The 23855-nt window shown below is 48.5% G+C and overlaps 1 protein-coding gene across 1 annotated transcript; it reads right to left on the bottom strand.

The window, feature by feature from the left end:
• Nucleotides 1–21551: 21551 nt before the first annotated feature.
• CARTPT (CART prepropeptide) lies at nt 21552–22524 on the bottom strand. Its single transcript, XM_075020494.1, has 3 exons — nt 22354–22524; nt 22187–22270; nt 21552–22082 (listed from the first exon to the last, which is right to left on the bottom strand). The coding sequence occupies exons 1-3, from the start codon at nt 22522–22524 to the stop codon at nt 21975–21977; spliced, it is 363 nt and encodes a 120-aa protein (XP_074876595.1). The 3' UTR covers nt 21552–21974.
• Between the last annotated feature and the right edge of the window lie 1331 nt (nt 22525–23855).

Below are 23855 nucleotides of genomic sequence, written 5' to 3'. Positions count from 1 at the left end.
TTCTGTTCATATTACTTCATACAAAAAAAAATCAGAATTGCATAATTTGTAAACAGCTCTCTGGAGAAGCAACTCAACAGCTATAGAGTTTAATAGACGACTGCATATTTTTGCAGCTTTTCAAAATCCTCCTACAGAATTATGTAGCATATACTGTTCTTATTGCACAGCAGTGATTCTCCAAGAATCCTCCAGTATGATCACCATTTTCAGTTTAATTCTATGGGTTTCTCTATGAACAAAGATGTCAGTCCAAGTATTTTGCACATGAATATAACCATAATTTATCAGGTTTTTATTTATGCTTATCTACATATATTTTTGTCATCTTTGCTAGCTGAGTTTCGAATAACTTTTCCACATAAGAATATTAGTAAAACTAGGTAAATTTGAATCCAATTTAAATTCACAAAGTGCTGGATATAAAAAGATGCGCAAGAGTTTGTAGTAGGTGAATTGAATACAAATAAAATATATTCTGAAGAATATGAGAAGCAACAATAGTGCTGAATGCACTCATGAAGATATATTTAAATAAAAAATACTTCTGGCCACAGTAATTAATTCAGCACCAGGGAAAAACTTCAATGAAATTTGTGGACCTGGCATTCTCACGATTACCATCAAAAGTAAGTAAAGCATCTCAAAAACCCAACTTTATCTCCTGAACCACAGTGCTCCTTACATATATAATGAGGGTGAAATATTACATAATAAAAACTGCTAGATCAGCTCAAATGAGGGCGTGACATACTCCAAATTTCTGTCATCTAATGTGTACCAGGAATACAGCAATGTATGGGTATGAAGGGATAAGCAGCTGGCAGCCTGCTCTTGCAGCCTAGGCGAGCCACAGTTCACCCAATTTAGGTGGTGTGCCTTCACATCCACTAGCCTCCATTGATGCATTATAGAGCTCTACCTGTACCACCAGTGTTTATAATATACTGTCAGGAAAAAAAAAGTCCCACCCTTTTTTGGTGTCACACCTACCGCTACTAATAAATGAGCTAATCTATCTTTGATTCTGCACTTCTTTAAGAAGACTTAGAATCACCATCTTTTGCCTACACAAAGTAGCCTGAACAATGTAACACCCAGACTGTATTGGTCTGTTCTTCAGGTGAGTTTAGTAATACAATTTTTAAAAAATAAAACAAAACAAAAATCTGTGCTCAAATGCAGAATCCCCCACCCCCCCCCACCCCGCTGGACTTTGTAACTATGACTGTTAATTTCATGAATACAAGAGAAAGGTGAGGTTATAACAAACCTACAGCTTGCACATCATCCTCCATGGATATGGCACACAGAAAGTTATAATCTCTCATTTGCCTTTATGCTTTTCATGATACTCTTAATTTTAGTTGCATTTCGTTTAATACATCAGCCCATTGTCATCATTAGTCTCATTTCAGTGATCTCTGCTTGGCAAGGATGTACACATTGGTCTAAAGTGTTACCTGTTTTATGGATAAATGCAAGCAGACAACAATGGCCAATGTTGTCTCCCAAATTCACAGTGAGAAAGCAATTATACTTTAAACAAATCTTTAGATTAAGGAAGGCTTTATCTTGGCCTGGAAGATACTGAAACAGATTTTTAATGCTTAGTTATTGCATTTCTCAACTGACTCTGTGGAGTGGTTTCTTTAAGTCCTTATAGATGTTGTGAAAAGGCAATAAAAAAAGGAAAAAAAAGTGGCAAACCTGTAAAGGAGAGTTCTACAACCTTGTTCCAAATATTCCTAATCTCACTGACTATTCTGAAGGCTAAAAAAAAAAGCTGAACAAATGCCTAATTGATCTACAGATCCTTTTGGAAAAAGCAGAGAAGTTTCTAGCTGATACAACACAGAAGAGTGTATCTGAAAATTGTGTGCCATTAATTAACTCTAAATACTCTGGGAATTCCGTCAGGGGAAATGTACTTTGACCAGATCAGTGCAAACAGTCCCGCCAGAATTCCAGCTACAGAAAAGGGAAAATCACTGCATGTAGTGTGACCTCTAGTGTGAGTAAGACTGTAGTGAAGAATGGTAAGGTATAATGTATTTTCATAGAATGGTTTGGGTGGAAGGGACCTTTAAAGGTCATCTAGTCCAACTCCTGCAATGAGCAGGGATATCTTCAACTAGATCAGGTTGCTCAAAGCCCCGTCCATCCTGACGTTGAATGTTTCCAGGGACAGGGTATCACGTTTTCCTCATTGCGACAATCTAGGAGAAACGATGCATCGCCAGGGACTCGCCCTGGGGAGAAAATGGACCAACACAGATACTGTGGATCAAGCGATTTCTCCGTTTATTTGCTGCGTAACATTCAGTTATATACCATAACCATGTGCAAGCCATCTACTGATTGGTTAACATGTGCTGTTCACATGCCTAAAGCAATAGTTTGATTGGATAAGGTCTGATCATGCGAATGATTCCTCCTGTCTGTGTCTTGCTTGGTGTCCTGTTTTCCGTCACGTGGACCTGACTTCATTTTACTTTTTTTGCTTGCTTCATCAAATTTGTAGCAACAGTTGACCTTCGCAGCATTCTTGAAGCCTGCTGCTTGCAAAGGCCTCTGACTCACAGATTGAACAGTCCCATTGTGTCTCTTGTTCACTATGTGTCTGTTTTTCTAATTATCCCACAACAGTGCAGCTACCACCTCTCTGGGCAACCTCTTCCAGTGTTTCACCAACGTCATCATAAAAGATTCCTTCCTTACGCCCAGTCTAAATCTACCCTCTTTCAGTTTAAAACTATTACCCTTGTCCTATCGCAACAGGCCCTGCTAAAAAGTCTGTCCCCATCTTTCTTAGAAGCCCTGTTTAAGTATTGAAAGGCTGCAATAAGGTCTCCCCAGAGCCTTCTCTTCTCCAGGCTGAACAATGCCAATTCTATCAGCCTGTCCCCATAGGAGAGCTGTTCCATCCCTCTGACCATTTTTGTGGCCCTCCTCTGGACCTGATCCAACAGGTCCATGTCCTTCTTATGTCAGGGGCCCCAGAGCTGGACACAGTACTCCAGGTGGGGTCTCACCAGAGCAGAGCAGAGGGGCAGAATCCCCTACCTCGACCTGCTGGCCACACTTCTTTTGATGCAGCCCAGGATACGATTGGCTTTCTGGGCTGTGAGTGCACATTGTCGGCTCATGTCCAGTTTTTTACCCACCAGTATCCCCAAGTCCTTCTCTGCAGGGCTGCTCTCAATCCCTTCATCCCCTAGCCAGTATTGATACTGGGGGTTGCCCCAACCCAGGTGCAGGATCATGCACTTGGCCTTGTTGAACCTCATGAGGTTCACAGGGGCCCACTTCTCAACCTTGTCCAGGTCCCTCTGGATGGCATCCCTTCCCTCAGGTGTGTCAACTGCACCACTCAGCTTGGTGTTGTCTGCAAACTTGCTGAGCATGCACTTGATCCCACTGTCTATGTAATTGATGAAGATATTAAACAGTACTGGTCCCCATACAGATCCCTGAGGGACACCATTTGTCACTGATCTCCATTTGGACATTGAGCCATTGACCACTACCCTCTGGACGCAATCATCCAGCCAGTTCCCTATCCACCAAACAGTCCATCCATCAAATCCATATCTCTCCAGTTTAGAGCGAAGGATGTCCTGGGAGACCATGTCAAAAGCCTTACAGAAGTCCAGAGAGATGACATCCGTAGATCTTCCCTAGTCCACTGATACAGTCACTCCATCACAGAAGGCCACTAGGTTGGTCAGGCAAGACTTGTCCTTGGTGAAGCCAGACTAGCTGTATTGAATCACCTCCCTGTTGTCCATGTGCCTTAGCAGAGCTTCTAGGAGGATCTGTTCCATGATCTTCCCAGGCACAGAGGTGAGGCTGACAGGTCAGTAGTTCCCAGGATCCTCCTTTCTACCCTTTTAAAAAATGGGTGCAATGTTTCCCTTTTTCCGGTCACTGGGGACTTCACCTGAATGCCATGACTTTAAGTATCATGGAGACTGGCTTGGCAGCTACATCAACCAATTCCCTCAGGACTCTGGGATGCATCTTGTCAGGTTCCATTTTGCTAACCACAGGTTCATTTGTCTACTTCAGACGTTCTTGAAGTGTGGTTTACTTTCTTAACTTGGAGATCAAGAGAACTGATGACAGTTCAAGAAAAAATGTTCCTCAAAGCTGCTAAAATACTGGGGCTTTGCCATTAAACCAAGCCATGGCCAAAAAATAAACCAAAGAACCTTTACGGAATCTAAGCCAACATAAATATAGAGGAACTAAGTAGATCTCTAACAAATTTGCAACATCTAGGATTTTTTCCACAGAAGTTCTTAGCTCTGATTTATATAGCTAAAAGCAAGTTTTGTCTATCATATCTAAGTGCCACAGTCTCTTGTTTAAAGGCAGTGAGAAATTATTGGGTTTTTTATTGACATGGAAAAAAGATGCTTAGCTATATTAACTACACCTGAAAAAACCACCTTCTTTGCTCCTTGAAGTTAATCTGTAATCAGGAGATGACTTCCAAAGTACCTCCTTTGTGCCCCAGTCCTTTGTTATTTAGGATAATAAATTTTGCTTTCATATGTCAAAAAGCAGTGCAGAAAAAAACCACAACTGGTATATGTTAATCTAAACTGAGTAATCAAAGGATACTTTCATAATGCTGTATCTTCAGAGAGGTAGTCTAAAGAACCAAAGGAAAGAAAACAACTTTTGAGGGCAAGAGGTGCAATCGGAGAAGGAGAAGGGCTCTTTGCCAGGAACCTTGCAGAGGGATGCCTGTCAACAGCTGGCTCTGCCCAGACTCAGGAGGCCAGGATTCACAGAAATTGGCATGAGAAGAAACTGCTCCTCTTCCTTGGCAAACTCCTCATCCAGAGGGCAATAGTCCCTGTATATACATACAGGAGGCCCTATTGTGCTCTGAAGTACAGCGGCAGAAATCTAGAGCCCTCAAGCTTTTAAAGCAGTCAGGCCAAACATGCAGTTGGTGTCTGTGAGCAGGCCAGACCATAGCGCTGGTATGCCTGCGTGGGCAGTTTTTCCTGGCCGAAGCTGAGATGCTGCTTAAGAGGAAGCCCCATGTCTACTTCTCCTGCCTAGCTCAGATGGGTGGGAGATGGTGCTGGCCTCCCAGCCATTAGTACTTAGCTCAGGTGGTCCCTGAACACAGCCCTGCAGTGGGGTATTTACAAGCCCCCCCACCCGAGGCAGAGTGGTGATGTGCCGTGCCTTGGTTCGTACCCTGGCAGGCCATACACAAGGTTTGATATGCACCTGGCCTAAGTGTCTGTCTGCATGTTCTCAGCCCCTTGGTGAGTGCACAGAGCATGAAGTCCCTGTCCAAGAGGGACATGGGCAACTGGGCAGTTACAAGCAAATGCTGGGGAGACTGTGCAACATGGCTGCTGATATGGTGAGTGCTGTGCCCTGGATGCATGTTTTGCAGCAAGGGGCGCAGAACTTCCACCTGTCCCAGCAGCAGCAGGGGCCTGTAGGCACCTGGCAAAAAAGGCAATGGGTTTCAGTCTCTTGCTGCAGAAGAGCCCTAGCTTCTGGAAACACTGGATGCTGCTGCAGGTGGGCATGCAAAGCAAATGGGGTGAGTGAAGAGCAGGATGTCTCTGGTCCTATTCACTTTCTTTCCTTTGATCTCAGAAGCACATTTTGACTTGACCACCTGTAAGTCCTGGCTATTGCTTTCTCCTAACAATGTAGGCAGGGCTTAGTAGGGAAACCATGTAATAATATAGCAAAACTATAACAGCAATATATGTGCATATGTCAATCAGACCAATATAAAGTATAAAAACTGGATAACCAATAAAATGAACTTATAAGAGTGCAATGGGCTTGGGCTGGCTTCAGCCCACATATTCCTACCCAGTGACTGGGGATGCTTATCTCCAGCCCCCACTGTCTTGAAGGCCTCCCCTGAAATCCCTCCAGTTTGTCAATGTCTTTCCTGTATGGAGGGCCCAAAGTGGACACAGTAGCCAGGTGAGGTTTGACCTTTGGACTGAGCCCTATTCACACCACCCTGGGTACCGCTGACCCTTCTTGCTGCCTGGGCACAAGGCTGTTCTCTGCTCAGCTCACTGCCCATCAGGGCCCATGGCCCCATCCATGGCATAGTCCCATCACAGCCATGTTGGAGCCTGCCAGGGAGAGGCAAAACAGTTACCCAGACCTTGGGTAAATGCTCACATCCACATTCCCCACCTCTCAGGCTGGATCCTGTGTCTGCAGTGGGGAGTTATTTCTCAACATTGAAATTAGTAGCTGAAAGGGGGAGAACTACAGCTTATAGAGAAGCAAGCACCTGCCTTTATTTCACAGTTAACCTCACAGTAGAGATGGAGATTCATTCACTCCTTATTGTGAGAGCATGACCTTACACATTTTTGCCTCAGTTTTGCATCAGGACACTCATTCATACATGACATACTTCGCTGCAGTGCTTGTGGACCTGACATACCTGTCCTGTTTCCATTTCCATGACTGTATCTGCCCCTGAGTCTGGGAGGATTAAGAGCAGAGAGGGTGGTCTATCCAGAAATGCATCTGTCAGTCACTCTGTATCTGTCTCTATTTTGTGGTCAGTACACTCTTCTGAACACAGCTCTAGAAAGCAAAAGCATGTGCAGTGAAGTGACTTCTCAGAAGTAATAAAACCAGAAGCAAAACCCACCTTAAACCCTATACCAGTTTTCTTCTAGGCCCTGTTCTGATGCCCTGTTCTCTGTAATGTCTGCTACACTGATGGGAAACGTTTTGAAAAATGACATCTCAGTCAGTATATTTCAGAAGTCAGAGTCTAGACCATCAGGTTTCAGCTTATAGAGTAAACAGTTCTGGATAGAGCTAACTGTGATAATATAAGTGCAAAACAGGACACTAACAGCATTAGCACTGTCAAGTGTTACCAAAAACCATTTTTCTTCATTGCATGTTTGTCCCAAGAGGACATGGCAAAACATAGACTGTGGGATAAGCTGGGTTGAGCGAGCAGTGTTCTGCTTCCAGCTCCACCGGATATGCCCTTGAGCTACGAACATCGCTCTCAGAGCCTGTGCTTAATGTGCATGTGAAGGGCATATGGTTAACATCTGCTGTGAATTTTATTTTGCAAATCACCAAACTTTTGGGAAGTCTTCCAGCAGGAAAACACTGCCATAGTATCTTGACCACTCAGAAACTCCTCAGCTTTTCACAGATGCAGTAACACATTAAGGAAAAAGAATCAGCAGCCCCAGCCTGTGACGATCCTCTGTCCATCTCCACACCCATGGAGCTGTCTATGGGCACTAGTGACTCCTCAACTGAGGGATACAGAAGGCAAGCAATCTCCTTCCCAAATACTTCCATGCAGTTGTTAATAAGGAACTCCACCAGCACTTTCACCTGCACACATAAAACCACTGATTTCAATCCAAGGGGCAGAAAATCCATCAGCCTTTCTGACTCCTGACCCTTTCTTATGTGCAGAAAGCTGCATCCATGTCGATGCTTTTACAGAAAGCTCCTCCACAAGCATTCAAGAGAGGAGACAGCAAGGTACCCCTCAACAGGAATGCTCTGATTGGCCCAGATTGGTGGAGCTGGTTGATAAATTCAGTGTATCTTGTCTTTTACCTCCATCAGGACCTCCAGCAAGAGCAGGTTCTCCTCACTTAACATATTTGGTCCAATGCAGATGGCAAGATTGCTGGAGTCCATCCTGCTTCTTGATGAGTTTTGCTTGATGTGGTGCAGCAGAGACAGCAACCATTGGAGGATGAGGAGATTGGCTCTAGGCAGTTTGTCAGCCACCCTAAGAGAACAAGAACATAATGTAACATCACTCCAGTGGCTGCTACTTCTTTAAAAGAGCATATTTCATTAAACTTGTAGAAATGACATGACTTCTAAAGAGAGGAAAGCATGTGCTTTTTCCATGACTTAGCAGCACTGCCTTTCAAAAATCACCACCAACAGCCAGTAGTGGGTTAACTGTAAGGTCCACACTGACATGCTAGCATTACTGAAGCCCATGTCTTTGAGGACATCCACATTAATAAATCATATGTTATCAAGAGAAATCACTGCAGGCTTTGCTAAAGCAGATGAAAGCCTGCAATTGTGCTGTGTAGCTTTCAAACGTACTTTTCAGGAAAGAAGCATGGTCGTGGTTGTAAGCTCCTGGTTTCACTCAAGCCACCTCAAAGGTAGACTTGTTGTCCATGCCTGCTTGACAGCAGAGGGACTACTTTCACTAAGACAATGCAACTGCTGGCCACTCCTTACAAGTGTTATTTTGTGGAGCAATCTCAAGTGCCTTAAGGAAGTGTTCTGACTAAAGAGATGCTTTTCTGTGCCACTTTCCCCCTAAATCCCACTCCACAGCAGCAATAAACAGCTGTCAGAACCAACAGGATTTTACAGGAAACTGTCAATTTGCACAGAAGTCCCAGGCCTCTACTAGTCCCTCCATACTGGTGGCACTACTTGCAAAACTCACTCTTTCAGTTCTTCCAATCTCTCCTTCTTGCTAAGGTTCTCCAAAGGTCACATCCAGTCCTTGATAGAGGTAGGCCAACAAGGGTTTCAAGGGCATGTTTCAGAGTAAGTCCTGCAATGCCAAGAGCTTCAGATAAGGCTTTATACGCTCCCTCTGATATCACAGGGAACATCCCAGTGACCCTGGGCAGGAGGCAAGATGGTTTCAGTGACCTTCTCTCAGAGCTACCCATCAACGCTGACAGAGCAGGCAGCTGCCAGGGTATGGGCCAAGCAAACTCACATTAGCCTGCTAACAGGACTCCCTGCTCTTCTCTGCCCTCTGCTCGCCACTAAATCTCAGTGTGTCTCCCTGAGGAGAACACTCAGGAAGACCATGAAGTGAGTTTCCCATGGGCATGCCAGAAACCAGGGGCAGAACAAGAGGAACAGAAAAGAGGACAGAAGAAAAACACCAAACTTGGAATTCTGAGAATTGGCTACACTGTGGCTTTAGCATTGGCTCCAAGCTAGGTCAAAGCCAGTCACTGGAGTGGGACCTGCAGCATAACAGGGAGCTCTTGCAGCCTGAAATCAAAAGAATTCACCTTCTCAATCACTGCCAGCAGGTGCACAGTTTGGCTTTCTCAGTCAACATCCTCTGCTGTGTCTAGGGCCTTCTTCAGCTCCCAGTGTGCTTTCTTGCTGATTGCTAGTCCAAGTATTCCCTCAGCTGATGGCCTTTTCACATGTAATACATCCAGGAGTTCCTGCAGGAATCATGGGAGAATGGGCACTTTGATGAAGAGAGGCCCTGTGGCATGTAAACCTCTCTTAAGAGACAGAAACAAGTTTGGACAGGGAGGCACACTCTGCTTTCACTGGGATAGGATCTAAATGTTGCTCCAGCGAGATCATGTTGGGAGAAGCCTCATCTTCCACCAGCACAGAAGTAATTTTGTGCTGGGGAACTCCCCTCACCGCCATGAAGACAGTCCTGCTTCCTTCCTGAAGGTTTCTGATGTTGAGAAGCGTTCTTTGAAGGATTTCTGTGAGACCACAAAGATTCATGCAAAAGACCAGATCTACTTGTCTTATTCACAGCTCTGGGTTTTCTCCCCTGGAGCTTTCTTCCAACAGAAGTGGTCTGGGCCAGACAAGCCTGGACGTGGCTCCTGACATGTTTAGGCTGCAACCTAACCTGCAAGGTGTGGCTGTCACAAGTGTGTGCTGGGAGGAAAACACCTAAATCACCCATCTCCTGAAGTCCATGGTATCTTTCCTAGGAATGCTGCCTCTCAGGAGAAGCCCAAGGGATGGGTACTCCCTTGCCAGGCTTGCTTGCCTGTATCAGCTGGGACAATGTGTCATTTCCCCACAGGAACTAGAGGCTGGACAAAATGCCCTTCTGCAGCAAGATCCCAACTGCCCTGGCACATCTGCAGCAGTAGAGGTCTGTCATAGAGCAAAGGGACAGGATAGCACCTTCATTCTCTTTGTGATTTCACCTGCTGCAAATGAAAACAAAAATCAGTTTAAAAAAAACAGGTGAGTGCTCTCCTACCCTCTCCTGTGCGCCATGCAACCTTAAGCAGTGCAGCAGGAAAAGCAGGGGGCAAACAGTTAAAACTGCAGCTCAGACTCAATGGCATCTGTGGCTCCTCAAAGGCAGTGTGCCATCACAGACTGTCCCAGATCTCGCCCTGCCCTGCTGATGCTCTTCTCCAGGGTGGTCACAGCAGCAGAGGTTGTGTGTACTCAGCAAAACAAGTTCAGCTGCTGCTGCCAAGGTGGTTTCCTTGCTCTTGCCAGAAATGTCCTTACTTGGGTTGCCAGATCTCTGTTGCAACACTCCTGGGAGAAGTAAGCACAGCTCCTTCTGCTGAGGAACATGGACATACATGGCTCTGACGACCAGAGCGGAGGGAGACACCACATGTAGGTCCCAGCACTGTCCTCCCTGCCGCTGAGCACAAGGGAGAGAGGTTGTTTGGATGGCAGGGACCCTCTGAGGGCTCAGCTCTCTCACTCTGCTGTGTGCTGAGGGCTGTGACTTGCTCTGCATGAAAGGCAGCATGCAGCATGAGTTCAGCTGAAGGGGAGGAAAGATGGCTGTTCCTCAGGTCCTTTTTTAACCTCTCCTGGCAGAGCCCACTTTCACTGCCCGAGGGGACCAGCAGAGGACACCGTGTGGTGTCAGCCTGCAAGAAGCCTGTGAGGGTTACAGAGCAGCCCCTCAGCACAAAGGGCCACCTGCCAGCTGCCTTGGCCAGGCGGGAACCTGCCAGAGGCAGGGAAGGAGGGAGCTCAGTGCCTTCCTGTGGCCATCCAGAAGTCCCGCCCCCCCCATCACGTGCTCTGTTGTGATTGACTGCCAGGACCAGCCTCCCCTTCCAATCTACCCAGTGGTACATCAGAACAGGAAGTCCCTCCCCTCTGTGCACAGGAGCCTCCATTTTGTTTCAGCCACCATTTTATGGCAGGGAGCTGCTACTGTCTTGCCCTGTGATTGGCTGGTTGCTCTTCTACCCATGTGTCCTTTGGCCTCCCTCTGATTGGCTCCCTGCTTCCTGTGGAACAGAAGATGCTTGGCTATGGGTCTGTGGGAATGGATACATAAAGGAGTGTATGACTATGTATAAATAAATATTTTATTTACTTATACATAGATACGCTAGTGTATATATATAAAATATGCCTACATTTATATACTTGTATATTGAATATGTATATAAGTATATGCATTTATAAAGATACAGAAATTGAATACACTTATACCTGTAAAAGCATAGGTATGAAGTAGCTAAACATCTTTTACTAACATCTAAAGGAACAAATAATAAAGTTTTAATGTCAACAAAAAAGTAATAAGTAAAAGGCAGGTTCACCCTCCCCACGCACAGGCGCTGTGGGGCTGCAGAAGAAGCACCAACATGTCAGGGGACACCAGGAGAGGGAGCATGGACTCCTCCAAGGAGCTGACCAAGGGGGGCCTCTGGATCAGTAGGAGCACTGCTGTGTTGCAGAGCTTTTCCACTCAGACCATGATTATTTTGCGGCACAGAGGAGCGGCAGGTGGGACCGTGGTGATAACAGGGCTGGTGGGGCTTCTTCTGGGGCCTTGGCTTATGAGCCAGCAAAGCACTAAAAATGGTTACAACAAAGTACTAATGAGGAAAGGTAAATGAATTTTACATCACTTCAAGCATCAGGGTGGCAAGGGGACAAAAGGGCCCTTAAGTGCAGACTGGCCCACATGGTGAATGTCTCACATTGGGGCAGAAGGTGACTCCAGGAGTTAATATGTGCATCACCCTCCTGTCCAAGGGGAAAAAGGGTTGGAGGATCTTTTAAGCCAAACAACAGTCTTAGATATGCCAAGAGCAGTTTCCTCCTTTTACACGGTGATTATTATGGTTTTAGGGATGTCAGAAAGGTATTTGGAATAAGAAAGCTTTGTGGGCTTTGTCATACACTCTATAACTTTGGCCACAGCTGTAAATATTATTGCTGGCTCTGTGGGGACAAGGGGAAGGTGCTCTGGCTGTAGGTCTGGGGAGTTTTTACAAAAAGGCACAAGGCCCTGGCTATTAAAAACCAAACCAATTGTTTGGCTATGATTTTCGGTGAGACGTTGTTGTGGTTTGACCCCAGCCAGCAACTAAGCACCATGCAGCCGCTCAATCACTCCCCCCACACCCAGTGGGATGGAGAAGAGAATCAGAAAAAAAGTAAAACTCATGGGCTGAGATAAGAACAATTCAATAGAACAGAATGGAAGAAAATAATAATGCTAATAATAACAATAATAAAATGACAGTAATAATAAGAAAAGAGTTGGAATATACAAAACAAGTGATGCACAATGCAATTGCTCAGTACCTGCTAACTGAAGCCCAGTTAGTTCCCAAGCAGTGATCCCTCCCAGCCCCCCACCCCAAGTTTATATACTAGACATGACACCACATGGTAAGGAATACCCTGTTGTCCGGTTTGGGTCAGCTGTCCTGGCTGTGTCCCCTCCCAACTTCTTGTGCCCCTCCAGCCTTCTTGCTGGCTGGCCATGAGAAGCTGAAAAATCCTTGACTTTTAGTACAAACATTACTTAGCAACAACTGAAAACATCCTTGTGTTATCAACATTCTTCTCATACTGAACCCAAAACGTAACACTCTACCAGCTACTAGGAAGAAAGTTAACTCTATCCCAGCCGAAACTAGGACAGACGTGTAAGGTCTGTAAAAAACCATCATGAATGTAAAGGCTGGAAGTGTGCAATGTGCTGGAAACAAATCTGTAATGTAAACAAGCACCAGGTATCAAAAATCATAGAATCATAGAATCATTTAGGTTGGAAAAGACGTTTAAGATCATCAAGTCCAACCATAAATCATGCCTGTGATCATAAATCCAGGAGCAGGGCAGGGTTATGTTGTCTATGACATGGAACATATGCAGGAAACTAGGACACATTTCCCAAACTAGATTTTTACATGGAGATAGCCCTGGATGACCCTTCAGCTGAAGAAGGGGCAGAAAAGAAAATTGAAAGAAAACAGGAGTTTAAAGGTGACAAACCTTGTGCACTTTATTCAGTTGTTATTGACACAGAGTTCAGGGCTACACTTTCCTAGCGCACAATGCCAAAGGCTTTGATGGCTACTTTATTGTCAGTCAGTTTCTGAAAGAAAAAATGGATGTGCTGTTAATCACCCAAGCTGGTAAACTCATGTGTATACATGTACCTAGCTTGCATATATGTTTCATAGAGTCTTTAAATTTTTTACCCACAAAACAAAGCAGTCTCCCCGACACTTTGGGTATTGAGAGCTGCAATGGTTATTTATCCCATTTTTTCAAAACTGCTGAAAAGGACCACCTAAAGAGAACATATTTTAACACATTGATGAGCATGTGAGCAGGTTACAGTGACAAAATGGGATGGGGAGCTTGCAGAGTGCAGGACTAAACTGCCTACACTGTTGGTCCCCAGAGATGCGCTTTTTGGCAGCAGTATAAATGCCATTTGTCTGTATTACAGAGCAGCCCCTGATGAAAGGCTATATTGCTGTTGTTTTACTAGCCTCTATCCCTTCATCAACAAAACAAAGCAATGCTTGCTTGGGCACACCAAAGTTATTTTTGAGAATGTTGACACAAGCTACAGAATATACCTCCACCACCTGCTCCATACAATGCAGGGGTGCCTTGAAAACCAGGGACACCACTGCCAGCCTTGGGTCTATAATAATCCTGAGCCTGGGCTCTATAATAATTTGACTTGGATGGGTCAAAACCTTTCTTAGATCTTTCCTTCATTCTAGACACCTTGATGTGGTCTCCCTTTTCAAGCAGAGGCACAGATTCTTTAATTGCAAACATGCCCCCATATAGGGTTTTCCAAGCCCTCACAGGGTTTGAAGGGTTCACATCCACATGTTGGGCCCTAATGACTCTGCAGAAGTTATGACTGTAGTTCTTTATAAATGCTGACAACACATCAATGCAGCAAAAAGTGTTGCGTGCTGTAAAATATCTCCCTCCACTCTCTTGGTTTAGAGCGCCCTGTTAAAACTCTCTGTGATAGAAGTTTTACTTCATTATTTGCCAAAAAAATATTGGTGAACAGTACACTGTTTTAACAGCTTATTTAAAGGTTGGTTTAAAAATTCTTGTGTTGAGTTTGTCTGTAATTTCTCAGCCTAGCGCTCCCTGATAAAAATTCTTGTAAAAGCCCCGGCTATTTCAGAACCTGTTTTGCCTTGTAGACCAATGGCCCAGGCATGCTTGGGTAATATGTCTGTCACCATTAGGTTGCAGTGCTGTTGCATTTGGAAGACTGTTGCATGTCCACCAAGTCTGCCTGCCACTGTGCATCCACTTCTGTTACAACACCTTAGTTCTTTTAAAGTGTTTTCTTGCTGCCTTGTGTAAGCTGTAAGAGTCCTGGTTTGCAAGCCAGCCTTCTCTTCAAATGGGCAATTCACCTTCTAGCAGCTTCAAAAAGGTCATTTATACCTCCATAGCTTCCCAGCTCCTTAGGAGCATTACAAATGTCTTAACAGAAGTGGAGGTGTAGACACATCTACTGACACAGCACTACTAAACTTGTACAAAATATACTACTAGACTATTAATTTAATACAAATACAGAGAACATTTATTAACAGGGTGTGAGGTGTGCTGGTTGCCAGTCAGGGTTATCCAGGCTTTTTCCTTTTTTGCCACTGAACACCACTGTCACTTCCATACCTGTTCTTTTTCTTTGGCTGCTACTGTCTTGGACAGGAGCACCAGCAGGTCACAGCACGCTTCTGGGTTCTCCACGATCAGACTGCCAGCCAGAGTTTTTTTAAATGTTCAGTAGGGTCATTGACCTTATAGACTGTAGAGGAAACACATATAGTACCAGCCTGTGCCCTGTCAGGGTCTTACAGGTTGCTGTAAGATCCACCAGAACCACTAGCAAAGGGAGCTCCCTGCCATCATCTGCCCTCTCTGTGCCACACCTTGAAATGTAATTTGTGGTTCACAGACCCACCAGCTGGTTCTCTGGGTTGGTGTGAGCTTTTTTGGGAATCCCGTAGGATCCTACCAGCCAATCACGGTAGATCAGAAGAGGGGAGGGACTTCTGGGACAAAGTCTGGCTGCTGTGTGGTCCTTCCATTGCTCCCAGTAGTGCCTGCAGGGGAGAAGGCATTCCCCCCCAGGCAAACCAGGCAGGATCTCCAACCTCCCATCAGGTCAATTACAGCATACAAAACAGCATTTGCCATTTAGTAGGGGGGAATTAAAAGGGCAATACTTGAACATTTAATTAGTATTTATGTTTTCATTTCCAATCTCATTACAGCTGGCACTGCAGACAGACCATGTGGAAGGGTTCCAGGCAGGTCCCACACTCCTTCTGCACAGTCTTGCCAGAATCATGGGTACAGCCACCAGCTGCAAGAGGAAGGGCACAGCTGAGCATCTCCTCCCACTGGCTATCCAGGGCTGCCAGGCTATTTCCCAGGTAAAGACACAGTGTAGGAAGCACTCCATTCCCCTGGGCATGCATGGCCTTGGCTTTTGGCTCCTCAACAAATGGCCACCCCCACCAGCTGTGGCAGAGCAGGGTCCCGAAGCCCCTGCTTGCCACAGCACAGGGGCAGCTTGTTGCTTACTCAAGAGCAAACAAGAGTGATATTTAAGGCTGAGCAGCCTTAAGTCTCCCATGGCTGCAGAACACACTTTTTCATTTGTGCGTAAGTGCTGTGCCCAAACATCATCACAGCAAGGGCTGTCTGCTCCCCCAAGGGAAGGTGAGCTGGGAGCCGAGGTGGACCCCAGCACAGGCAGTGCCTCACCAATGGGGCACAGCTGGGTGTTGGTAACAGGGTCCATCATCAGTCCCAGAGAAAGCAAATGATAAACCAGGTCCAGAATCCATCTGGGGAGTGCAGTCAGAGGAGATGGGGCTGGAGATGGGACTGGAGACAAGCTACAACATCCAGACAAGGGGGCCATGCAGGAGACAAGATGCCTACAGCATAGGTCCGAGCTGCCTCCAAGAGACAGGGCTGGGGACTGAAGGCCCATGCCTGAGCTGAAATGGGGCTCACACAGGTAGGGTGAGGGATCGGGGGGGGGGGGGTGAAGGCCCCAGGTAAGGCTGCTCAGGCACCTGAGCTGCGTTTTGTGCAGCTTCCCTTCTCAGCAAGGGGTGTCATCACGCCTTGCAGAGATCTAGGTTTAAAGTTGGCTTGCTGGGGGTTGTAAGGAGTCACAAATCCTGTAGCCAGGCAAAGTATAGCTGTGTGCTCTGGCTTGATTTATGAAAAAAAAAAAAAAAAAAAGAAAAGAAAAAAATTCCAATCCCCAAAATTGAATAATCCGGCCTCCCATTCATCACAGTTAAGCTAACACACTCGTTTAGACGAGAAACAGCTGCTTGCTGAGAATTTTATTCCATTACAATACTGCCACCTCTTGTTCATCTGCAGGTTTTATTTTGCCCAGCTCCAGCCTGTGGTGTGGATCCACAACCAGCGCAATGGCATTAAGCCCCCACGTTGTCTGTTAAACTGAAACCTTACAAGGAATAGCAACTGAGTAGATACATCATGTATTTCCATAGAAGTTACAAACAGGTAAACAAACAGAAAGCCTGAAAACATCTACAGACATGTTACATCAGTGTGGACTGTTACGTAACTTTGTCTGGTAACTGAAAGAATGAAGTACTGAAAGAAGGCAGGGCGGGGGAGGAAGCCAATAACAAAACCCAGAACCTAAGCAGCAGCAAAACCCACCACAGCAGAAAACGTTATAGGATTTTTCCAGGGAGTGTGCAATGTACTGTGTCCATGCAATGGTATCTTCAAACTCACTGAATTCTCCTGATGTGAATCTCCATTGTCCTCTCAGTACATGCTCCATTTTCTACCCCAGAGGTTGCCACCCAAAGGCATACATTTTCCTGCTGCTGCTTAATGAAGAGCGGCACCTGTTTTGCTTCCACCAGGGACACCAAGTCTGTGAATTGTGTGGAAACCTTCTAGAGAAGACTTGGCTGCAGATGAGCAATGTAAGTTGATCATCTTTGTCTTTCAATTTCTGACTAGGTGGTTTCTGGGAAGAGGTTCAGCATGCCCTGAAAGCAAGTGGACCAGAAGATGGTGGATCATACTCTGTGCTAGAAGGAACAACATGGGGAAAGCTCACAGATGGCAAGGAGAAGAGACAAACAGCACAATCCAGCTGGGCCCCTTTGTCCTGCAGCTTGCCATTCAACTAGCTCGCTTGGTTGGGGTTAGACTAGTGACAGAGATGGGGTTTCTGCATGGGTTCCTTGATTTCTAGCACTATATTTCATTTTTATGTCTTTCAGGAGGATTTAGAGGTCAGTTATAAATAACACCACCTTGTGAATTAACACGTCTTTGCTATGCTTTTTCATGATGTCTCTTTGTGTTGCAGTCTTGGTGTGTACAGTAGTTGAGAAGGGGTGTAATATATTTAGCCAGACCCAGGTGCTCGGAGCTGCCAGAAGGCCCAGAAGCTGACAAGGAGCCCAGGCCTACAGCAGTGATCCCCTAGGCAGTGGAGACAGCAGAAGCTGCTGGTCAACCCACTGCACAGAAAGAAGGGACCTGCCAGCCAGTCTGTCCGGAGCAGTTTTCTCTTCACATCTCTTTCCAGCTGGAACATCCAGTCAAAAAGAAAATTATGATCTTGAAATGGAGTTGCCAGCAGGCAAGCAGATTTACCATTGTTGAATCCTAATGGGCTGACACTTGAGTCAATGGGGTTGTTTGACTTCATACTCAATAAACACATTATTTCTGAACGATAGGATTGAGTCAAAACTTTCCTGCAGCCCCCTCTGCTGTCTAAACCCAAGAAGAACCCTTAAAAGCTGTGGTGCTTGTTTTGAGTGCTCAGTTAAGTTGTGTGTAGGGCCCACCCTGGCAGCGGTAGTATGCTCCCTGGCCCCCCTACTGATGTCGACTAAGACAGCCTCACTTTCTGTTCTCATAGGTGCCCCAATCCAGCCACAGGGCTCCATTAGCTTTTCTGCAGACTCTAGAGTCAGCAGACGCACAGCATAGTGCAAGAGAGGTTTATTCCTGCACAAGTCTTTCCATGACAGGTCAGAACCATGGCAATAGGCATTTGGTCTCTCCACAAGCTGCTCTGGGAGGCTGTCCCCCTTTCTGCTATCTGCAAGACTGTCCTTCTGTTTCATCCAGCAATCTGTTGAGGCATGTGTCCTTGATGTTGATCTTGTGACTGATCTTGTACTCTGGATCAATGCCCACAGAGAACTGGGTAGGAGCTGCTCTGCTCCTTCTCTCTTCCTTTTAAGTGGGTAAAAAAGTGATACCTGCAGAACCCAGACCCTTTGAAAAGAAGATGTGATGCTGAGATTGCTACAATGCTACATTAAGTTCCTCTTGAGCAGCATGGTCCTCAGCTGTGTGATAGGAGCCAACTCTCCCACTTGGGCCAAGAGAGGCTGTCCTGGTGCATGGGGCTGTTCCTCCCCAGAGGCATTTCCTTGTGTTGAACTGCACGGTTCACTTTGGACCATTGTCCAGGTCATTAATAGTATGTTGAACGGTACCGACACTAGTTTTGCCCCTGGGGTATACCACTGACAACTGGTCTCCAGCTGTCCATCTCCCACAGCACCTGTCAGGCACTGGGGTGCATCCTGGAGGGGCTGCTGGGAGCTGGGACCATTAGGGGCTGTCCCCAAGGTGGCAGGGCAGAGCCTCACAGCCAGACCCGTCCCAAGCCCCAGAGAGGGAGCAGGGCAGGCCAGGGGGCATCAGATACCTCCCCAGGGATGGGGATGGGCCAAGGCCAGGCTGGTATGTCAGCCCATGGGGCCCATGGCTGAGCAGGACACTGCTGTGGGGAGCTGGAGACCAGCACCCTATGGCATCAGTGGGGCATGGGCTGAGGGCCCCAGGCAGGGCTGAAATGGGGTCCTGGGCAATGGGCAGGGTGGGAGAAGACATGGGAGGGCAGGAATGGCCCTTGAGACCCATGGTTGTCCTTGGGGACATTACAACCTCCTGTTCAAAGGACACTGGAGACCCCCAGGGGCATAGGCACTCCCCTGCTTCTAAAACACTGTGACAGAGTGTCTACACCCCTCAAAAGGAAAGGTGAAATCAAGAGATCTTTTAAACGAAAAATGCTGTCATCTCATGTCATTGATTTTAGGAGTGAATAATATGCAAAAGCCAACTCTATCCTGACTGTTACAGCACAGGTTTCCCTCCTCACCTGCTTTTTCAATCTGTACAATAGAAATAACTGTAATGTAATCTAAGTGGCCGTGAGCATAATCAGTGTGGTAAGAGCCCTCAGGCTGGTGCACACAATCTCTCAGAGAGTATTCTCATAATAACAGTGTCATGCAAGTGAACCATAAATCCCAGTTTCCTTAAGTTAGGTTTTGGAGTTATGGTTTTGATCTTTATTTAAACCATGTTTATAATTTTAAGCACTATGATCAGGCAAAGCAAGAACTATAAAATTAACACACAAGCTGTATCATTCTTGACATATTTTAGTCCAGTATTTCATGTTTCAGTCCAATTTTGTGTAAATAAACCTTCAGTAAAAATGTTATGTGTTGAGACAATCTACATGGGACTCAGTTCACTGAGATGGCTGTGGTACCTGGGGCTGGACTCAGTGCTGAGGGGATCAGTGAACAGCCAGCCAACGTGCTCCATGCCTGAAAGCATCCAGCACCTAAATATAAGTGCTTTTTATTGCCGGGGAGGGGGGGGGGGGGGACACGACACACCAAACCTAGATGCTACAAAAATTATTTAATTCCACAAGAAATCAAGAGTAAATGCCTCTACAGTGTCTCTGGGAAATACTGTGAAGACATCTGCAAGCACAGTTGCCCATTTACAAAACCTAACACACACCTCCAGCCCTGAGAATGCACTGTCACACCTCTCTCTCGTGCAGGCCAGCACCTACCTATGGGCACAAAAACTGCAGTCACAGCTGGTCACCACCTCTGCCTGGAAAATCCCACTGCTCCATCCCTGCTCACTTCATATCCTTTTCTCTTTGTAAAGTCCTCCCTGAAGAGTGTTCCCATGTTCCCATCATTTGCTGCATGACTCCTGCCCTACTTTAACACTCCCCTCCTGCCCCCCTGCAACACACAGAGCCTCCCCCAGATCAGTACTACCATGCCTGTGCATCAGATCCCCCAGCCCTGTGCCCCCATCTGCTCCACCAGCCTTCACACTCTGTCTGGAAGTTTCCAGCTGCCATTTATTTTCTCTTCCTCTGGGCTAAGAAGAGCTCATCCCTGTCCTGGAAAATAATAACAATAACAATAATAGTAATAACAATGACAACAACATCAACAACAAACAGCAATAATAGTAATAATGATAGTAATAATGATAGTAAAACAAACAGTGGCATGTCTCTTTCTGCAATCAGTTTTTCTGTACCTGTTTCAGCCAGGCTTGCTCATGTGCCCTTACCCTTCAGGAATAAAGCAAGTGCCTTACAGAAATCTCTTTTTGCTCACAAGTGTCTGGATTTCTCACCTAAATTTGCTCCTTTCAGCATCATATATGAAACCTGTTTGGAGGAGTGCTTTTCCCGCATGTCTGCCTTGGCCCATGCAGCCCCTCATCTCCCTGCTGATTGAAATCAGAGCTGATTCTGGCACAGACACCCACAGATGAATTGTGATCCAGGGAGAGGCACGAAGTTCCTTCAGTGGTCCCTCTTTTATGGGAATAAAACATAAAGCAGCAAAGATGATCCTGCCCACGGTGGTTGCCCCCCTGCATTGCCTTCCCAGCTCGGTCCCTGCAGCTGGGATGAACCCTGCCCTCTCCCAAGGGAAAACCTGAGGTCCGAAGTGCCTGTGCTCATCACGGTCCCTCTGGGCGCTGGTGGGGCAGGGAGCAGCCATTGGCCAAGCCAGTGCCAGAAGACATGAACCTCAGTTTCCAGCCCTGTCCTGACCTGGCTGACAGCCTGGAGAAAGCACGCAGTAATGCAGGTGGTTGCAGTAATTTTGGAGTAACCCTCAGCCTCTCCGTCTGAGTGCTAGGGGTTCCCGTGTGTGAAATGAAAACATCTTCCAAAACATCGTCATCAGAACAGTGACTTTATTAACAGAGACAAACAAAGGACTAAACACACAGTATACCTATGGAGGACAGACATATTTATATACATCAGTTCATTGTAGAAACGTGAGCAATTTGGTCTAGATGACTAGGATATCCCCTGGTAGTTTGCAACGGATCCAGACAGCTTTCTCTCCGTGGTGGCTCCAGTAAACCAACCGATTTCCCCCCCCAGTTCCAGCCCAGCCAGGCTAGTGCCAGACCCCTGAACACCACCGGTATCTCGTTGGGGACTTTCTCCAGCGCGGGGTGAGCACACGGGTAAAACCCCGCCGCGGGCTGCCCGCTGCTCCCTCCGGGCTGTGCCGAGTTGGGCCCTCTCAGATGCGGGGCAAGAAAAAGGGGGTCAGGGTGCTTTGAACACATCCGCCCCCCCAGCCCCCCACCCACCCAGGGGATCCCCTGGCCCCGGACCCTCCGGCCGGCAGCGGGTGGATGTTCCCCGCCTCGGGAAGGAGCCGGGCACCCGCGGGCACGGCCCGGGGCCAGCCCCACGCCCGGGCACGGCTCGGCACGACTCGGCTCTGCACCGGTGCGACACTTCAGCTCCCGGTACCGGCAACTCTACTCGGCAAGGCACGGGCTGGGTTTTTCCTGGACGGACAAAATCAAACGGGGAAGGAGGGAAGGGAGGGGAAGGGGGGCGGGAGGGGGGAGAGAAAGAAAACAGCTCCACGGATGTCGGATGTCACGGACGGCGTTACACGGGCGACGCGGGGGCTTCTCGCTGCCTTTCTCGGGCGGAGGAGCCGCGGGAACTCGCCGCCGCCGCCCCGGGCCGGCACGTCGGGGCGGGGAGACGTCGGTGCCTGCGCTCCCGGCGGCTTGTCCGGCGGCGTCCCCGCTTACAGGCACTTGAGGAGGAAGGAATTGCACGAAGTCCCCCGCGGGCAGTCGCAGAGCTTCCCGATGCGGGCCCCCTTCCTCACGGCGCACTGCTCCCCGGCGTCGCACTGCGGGCAGCGGCAGGCGGTGAGGGGGACGCTCCGCCGCGTCCCGTCCCGTCCCGTCCCGAACCGTCTCGTCCCGTCCCGTCCCGCCCCGCCGGGGCACTCACCATGGGCACCTGCCCGAACTTCTTCTCGTAGTGCGGGACCCGCTTGCTCTTCAGCTTCTCCAGCACCTCCTGCAGCGCCTCGATCTGCCGAGAGACCCCCACAGCCCCCGTCAGGCCGCGCCCGGCCGGGCGGCGCCCCCCGCCCCGGCCCCGGCTCCCCGCCCCACCAGCTCCTTCTCTCGAGAGGCGCCGCCGCCGCCGCCGCCGCCGCCGCCGCCGCTGCCGCCGGGGGGCCCCAGGTCGCGGGCGCGGCGCGGCGGGGTCGGCCCCTGCCCGCGGGCGCCCAGCAGCAGCGCGGCCGCCACGGCGCAGAGCGCCAGCGCCCGGCAGCTCTCCATGGTGCTGCCGCCCCGCCGCTGCCGCCGCCGCCGCCGCCCCGCCGCCGCCTTTATAGCGCCGCGCCCGCCCCGCCGTGCGTCAGCGCCCCCCGCCTCGGCTCGGCTCCCCCCACCTCCCGACCGCCCCGCTTCTTGCCCCAAAGCCACCCCTCGGCGGCACCGCTCGCCCCCTGTCCGAGCGGGCTCGGCACAAACGGCGGAGCCGGCCCTGGGAGTGAAGGAGGGGAAAGCGGCCCCGCCCGCCCGCCCGCCCGTGCCTTGTCCGCGGCGAAGGGCTGCGTTGCCCCCCTGTTGTGCGAGGAGAGTGGGAGGCTCTTCCCTCGCCCGTGGGGGTCGGGAAGGAGGAGGGAGAGGGAGGCCGGCGGACACCCGCAGAAGCGAGTGGAGGTTGGGCCGTCGGGGAGACCAGGCTTGGACATCAACCCAGGGACCTGAGAGGAGGGAGAGTTAGTAGCCCCGGGGGCTAAGGAAAAAGCCCGGTATGTTGGGAGGAAGAGCCGGGATGGGAGGATCAACCTGAAGGAGTCGGGCAGGGGGAGAACATAAAGGTGGTGAGCAACCAGCTGATGAGGATGGGATGCTTGAATGAGGACAGGTGGGGTAGCCACCCACGGGGTGGGAAGAAGGCTCAGGGCCACGCAGAGCAAGGTAAGAAGCAGCGTCAAAAGGCCCAGGATAAAAGTAATTGCTGGTACTCCAAGAAGAACTCTGAAACGGTGCTTGAGGCCAAATGTCGTATTACCGAGCAGGTGCTCAGCGAGCGTTATCCGTCCATCCTGTGTGCGAAGTAAGGCCACCTCCTTTTGGAGAGAGAAAAAGCACAGTCGCCAAAAGGAGACCTTAGCATCAGTGCACTCATCTCGGTTCAGACCTTCTTACCAACTCTTGGGTCTGCAAGCTCCGTGGCCTTATGTTCATCAACACCATGGCCAAAAAGCTCCCTGGCAGGCCCAAACCTGCCCAAGCCTTATGTTCACAGTGGGGGGCAAGAGGAAGACAGGAGCAGCTTCCCCCACTAAGAAAAGCAGCGGTGTGCCAAGGAGAGCAAGCAAGACGAGGGGCAGTGCTCAGCCCCCTCCAGGCTCATGTCTCCAGGCCAAGGCTGCAGTAGAACAGGGGGGAGCTGAGCATCAGCTTTGCTGGCACGAGACATTTGACCCTCTGGCGTGATGGTTGTGGGGACAACGAGGCAGTGAGCAGGGTCTGCCTGCAAGGAGGCTCCACTCCCAGCTCCCAGCTGTGCAGTGGCATGGGGATGTTCCTCCCCTCCAGCTAGCAGCAGCAGAAGCTGCTGCTGGAGAAGGAGGAATTTGGAAATTCCTCCCTAGGTG

The sequence above is a fragment of the Buteo buteo genome, chromosome Z (genome assembly GCF_964188355.1).
Source record: "Buteo buteo chromosome Z, bButBut1.hap1.1, whole genome shotgun sequence".
In the NCBI taxonomy this organism is placed as follows: Eukaryota; Metazoa; Chordata; class Aves; order Accipitriformes; family Accipitridae; genus Buteo; species Buteo buteo.
The sequence above is the reverse complement of the archived record's forward strand: the minus strand, read 5'-3'. Positions and strand labels throughout refer to the sequence as shown.